The sequence below is a fragment of the Chinchilla lanigera genome, unplaced genomic scaffold, assembly GCF_000276665.1.
Source record: "Chinchilla lanigera isolate Chin_1 unplaced genomic scaffold, ChiLan1.0 scaffold00145, whole genome shotgun sequence".
In the NCBI taxonomy this organism is placed as follows: domain Eukaryota; kingdom Metazoa; phylum Chordata; class Mammalia; order Rodentia; family Chinchillidae; genus Chinchilla; species Chinchilla lanigera.
In genome coordinates this window covers 542,239-547,131 of record NW_004955546.1, presented here as the reverse complement: position 1 = coordinate 547,131, position 4,893 = coordinate 542,239, and the positions used below count along the sequence as shown (strand labels likewise).

Here is a 4,893-nt window from a genome sequence, read left to right as displayed (position 1 = left end):
GTAGTCTCCCTTCATCAATGTCAAAATAACTACCTCTCCTGTCCAGGTGGGCACAGCATTGGGACCACAACTCAGATGTGTGGATATTGACCAGCTTTTGTGTCTGTGCTCTCTTTCTCTGACAGTCTGTCCTGTCCTCCTATGGGCAGTATAGAGTTTGAATACTGCTTGCTGGGTGTCTGTGGGTCTCTTGTTTTCTTTTTTTTTTTTTTTGTTTTTTTTCTGGTACCAGGAATCGAACTCACGACCTTGAGCTTACCAGGCAGGCACTGTGCCACTGCGCTAAATCCCCAGCCCCAAGGGTCTCTTGTTTTCAAGTGTGCTTCTTTGATTATTGGTTTCCAGTATGTGAATATTGTCTTATCTTTTCATGTGTGAATGCAGACAGATATAGATTAATGTATACTTTCCTAATAGTGCTTTAGTATTAAATAATTTGCAATTTTTTTTTCAAAATTGTTGGTTAGACTTAGCACTGATAATGTAAGTAACCTGGGAATATTCAGAAAGTTTTTCATTGGGCCTTGGGCAGTGTTTGAGAGCATCCAGGTGATTGAAACACTACCTGACTCAACTCTCTCTTGCCCCATAGATGATCACTCTCCCAGTTTGTTAACTTTTCCTAAGTTTATCATGTGTGAGTTTCTATGAAAAATGCCCTTTTGGTTTTCTCCCTTGGGATTTTCAATAAGTGATTATTACAGACTTGCAAAGAGAACTATTTTCAGAGGGATTTTTTTTCTCCCTATTGTTCACAAGTGATGATATGTGAATCCAGAGCCAAGTGCTTTCTCATCCATATCATTGGTCATGTGATGCAGGATTTTTCAAGTTTTCTTGAAAATAATCACATCTCTTCCTAGGAATAATAGCACAGTGTATTTAGTGCTCATTGAAAGAAGTTACTGGTCTGTAGGTTTTGGTAAACTGTGAAGTAAAGGAAATGAATGCAGAGTACAGCAGTTGATTCTCCATTATCCCATAAGTCTGTGTCCCTTTTGTGTTCTTCCCCACTTTCATGTTTTTCAGTGATTTCTTAAAAAAAATTTGGTTCTTGTTATTGATTCAGTGAGTAAGATGTGTTGTAGTCAGTTTTTTAGATTTGTGTTCATTGATCTTTACTCCCTATACAAAACCTTCATACTGTGCACACGTGAAATTTATTCTTACCTTGTTTATATCTAATGTTTTTCATTTGTTTCAATTTATCACTCTAATTCTGATGGTTATTTGATTTTCTTCTGAGTAAAAACTTTTTTCACATTTAAAAACTTATTTCATATGAATTCTCAAGCATTCTAGGTTATCTTTCTCGTTTCAATATGTAACATATATTGCAGGTAGAATAGAAAATAACCAGAGCAAAATACCATAGAGAAATTTTCTTACACGATTGGTACCAGAATTCCTAAGAGATCATTTACAGCAGAGAAAAAACAAGGGAACTATTTTAAAAAATTGTGGAGCATGCTGGTGAGCTGATAGGTGAACAGGCAGGTTCAGCATCAGAAAGACTTACTATGTCAATCCAGTAAGACTCAGGTTCCCAAACACATACCTGTTTCTCACTAAACATAAATTAAAGAGATTGTGATTCCTTCCAAAGATGTATAATACTGGATTTATCAACAAGCAGTATTCCACATACCTGTCAACCCACTGAATTTTGTGTTCCATTCTTAAGATCTATTTGGCATTCTCTCTAATGATTGTTCTTTCTCATGAAATGTGGAATTTGAATGTGTTTTGTGTATATTATGGAAGCTATCAACCATCTTGCTTAGAAGATGTTGAATGTTGTTAGAATTTTCTTACATTGTATAGCTATAATTTTTTAAACAAATCAAAGGTGTCTTACGAAGTGACTTTTTTTTTTAAGTTTTACTTTGTTAGTGGGGAGTTTGAGTCAAGTTCTCTCTTTGGATTTCACACAGCTGTGTGACTGAGGCCGGCCTCAATCTCAAGGCATTTCTCCTGCATCAGCCTCCCAAGTGCTGGGGCTGCAGGCATATGTGAACACAGCTAGTTGAAATTTTCCTTTTGTGCCTGATTACTCTGTGATATATTGGTTTTCAATGTATATAATTCATTGTATTCATCTTTCCCTCACACAACTTTAGAATTTCTTATATTTGAGTGGAAGGTAATTAGTTGGTGATGTAGCACTAGGATAATTTGCAGCCTTTGCCTGTTTTCATTGTTCATAGACTTGTTCCAATAAAATTTTCTATTAAAATTTCAGTTATTATCTATACACTATAATTGGTATTCATTTATTTTTTTCTATAAAGCCAAATTCAAGATTCAAGATGCTGCTTAAGTAGAATCAAAGAAAGAAGACTCAATGTAAAAAATGAGATTTGAAAAGAGATATTTCTTATAGTCTATCAGAGTGATTCATTAGATATTCCTCTCCCCCTGTGCTTTGTGGATGGTGGTCTTGTAGGCTCCCAGTGCTCTGTTTTAGAGAGAATGCACAGGTACCCTTGACAAGACCCAGCAAAAGTACCAGTGCTCCTGTTCTGTTGTTGCATTAGGAAACAGTTACAATGTAGCATCAAAATTGCTGTCTGAAAAAATATGCTTACACATAGAATTGATGACCAAGACATGGAATTAACATTTGAATAATTCAGCCTCCATTTAGCTGTTTTGTTTTGTTTTGTTTCCTTTTGTTTTGTTGAGACAGGCTTTCTTCTCTATGTAGTTGAAGCTGGCTTTGAACTCACTATGGAACCCACGTTGGTCTTGAACTCACCCAAATCCTCCTACCTCAGCATCCTGAGTGCTGGGATTACAGATATGGACCACCAGGTTTGACTCTCAATTCAAGTATTTATGAGAGGAGTTAAGGTATCCCAGGATGTGAATCTCAAACTTCCTTTGAGAAATATATATATATATATATATGATTGTTTAGGAGGCAGTGACCTTTGAGGATGTGGCCGTGAACTTCACCATGGAGGAGTGGGCTTTGCTGAATCCATCCCAAAAGAAGCTCTACAGAGATGTGATGGGGGAAACTTTTAGGAACATGGCTGCCATAGGTAAGGATGACATCTCTTTCTCATTTATATTATCAGAGAATACTATTTGTTGCTCATTAGTGCTGTTCCATTAAAAAGAATATGAAAACATTTTGAAGAGTAGATCAGTCCTGGTTATATTATATCATGAATCTAATTGAAATCTATTGATTTTTATGTATAAATATGATGATTCCTTATATTTCTGTGTCTATAATTCAGGAAGAGCTGATGATAACCTGGAAGTTGGAAAAGAATACAAAAATTACTGGCAATATCTAAGGTAATTTGCACTCAGAAGGAAAAAGAATGCTTCTCCAGAGTCAGTGTGCGAGCAGAAACATGACAACCACAGAAGTAAGGCAAAGTTTAATTTAATGTCAAAAATATTCTCCAAAGAGGTGTACAGCTTGAGTGTGTAATCTGACAATTGGATCATGAAAATGTATGAAATTGCATTTAGGTATTGTATATAGATGTATATGGAAAAAACAAACAGAGTTTTGACGGGAACCCATTTTTAGGACATCTACGTATGTATAATGTGAATATAATATATTCGTGTCTAAAAATTGCTAATCTTGAAGCAGTATTCAAAGAACAAATGAATGCTAGTGTTTCAGTATGTGTTTTCAAACTATTCTGTAGAGAACTAAGTCCATTCTACTTTAACATTCTTAGAAATCTGATGGAATTTTAAGTATAGTCACTGTGATAAACAGTATATAGATGTCTCTAAAAGTTGATCCAGACATACTTCTGGGTATAGTCTCAAAAGAGTCAAAATCATCATATTGTATGGATGCATGCATATCCATACTCACAGAAGGTCAGTTTATAACTGGTAAGCCATTGAATCAGCTTAGATATCTATCATTGGATGCATGGATAAGGAGAATTGTTGATAGGTTCCGTGTGACTACTTTCTTCTAAACCCAGCAGTCTGGGAAGCAGATTTTGCTGAATGGCAACTTGAATCGCAGCCTGAACAACTTAGTCATCCTTGACAATCTCTCAAAATAAGAAATAAAAAAGCTGGAGATTTTGTGCTAAGACCTGGGTTTCATTCCCAGTGCTAAAAAGAAAAAGGAAAATATAATCAGCCAAAAAAGATAAATTATATCATGTCATTTTCCACAAGTAGTAGGTGTGTCTTCTTCCCAGTATGAAGTGAAATAACTCAGCCACACATGAAATGTGACATGGTTTCTTTCATATGAGAAACTAAAAAATATATTAGAGTAAAATAAAGGAGAAGTGATAGAGAAAGGAAAGACTGACTTTGGAGATGGAAAAGACAGATCAAGGAGAGAAAGGGGGAAGTGATGGAGGAAAAAGTATCAAAATGATCAATTTGTGATACACATATATCCTCATTGCCCAAAATTAACCTAAACATTCTGTATTTCAAGGTATACCAACTGTAAAATTCCCAAATAAATACTCTTTTGGAAATGGCTGTTTCGAATGTATCTTGCAAGACATTCAATTAATTCTTGTCAAAAATTTCATAGCAGGCAACAAAACAAAACTTGTTCTGTTAAATCATTAATATGGAGACCCATTTTATTGTGATTTTGTTTTCTTTACAGAAATGAAGAGGTAGGGAAATGCTATCAGTATACAAGTTGGAATCAATATGAAGAAATATTCCTTTGTAGTCCAGATGCTAATGTGGATGTGAGACAAACAGCCACACACAATGATGTAGAGATCCATGAAACAGATTGCAGTGGAGGGAAACCCTATGTATGTAAGCAATGTGGGAAAGCTTTTACCACACGTGGATATTGTCAAATATATGAAAGCCTTCACACTGGAGAGAAACCCTATGTATGTAGGCAGTGTGAGAAAGCTTTTACCACAC

The 4,893-nt window shown here is 35.4% G+C and overlaps 1 protein-coding gene across 1 annotated transcript in view; it reads left to right on the top strand.

Annotated features, from left to right (window-relative positions):
* Positions 1–4,892, top strand: part of LOC106147347 (zinc finger protein 709-like) — a gene marked incomplete at its 3' end in the record, with an annotated part of 26,450 nt that extends 21,558 nt beyond the window's left edge. The window contains exons 2-4 of the mRNA XM_013508371.1: positions 2,921–3,047; positions 3,249–3,309; positions 4,619–4,892. Coding sequence (XP_013363825.1) covers positions 2,921–3,047; positions 3,249–3,309; positions 4,619–4,892 — 462 coding nt within the window. The remainder of the gene's footprint in view (positions 1–2,920; positions 3,048–3,248; positions 3,310–4,618) is intronic.
* Between the last annotated feature and the right edge of the window lies 1 nt (position 4,893).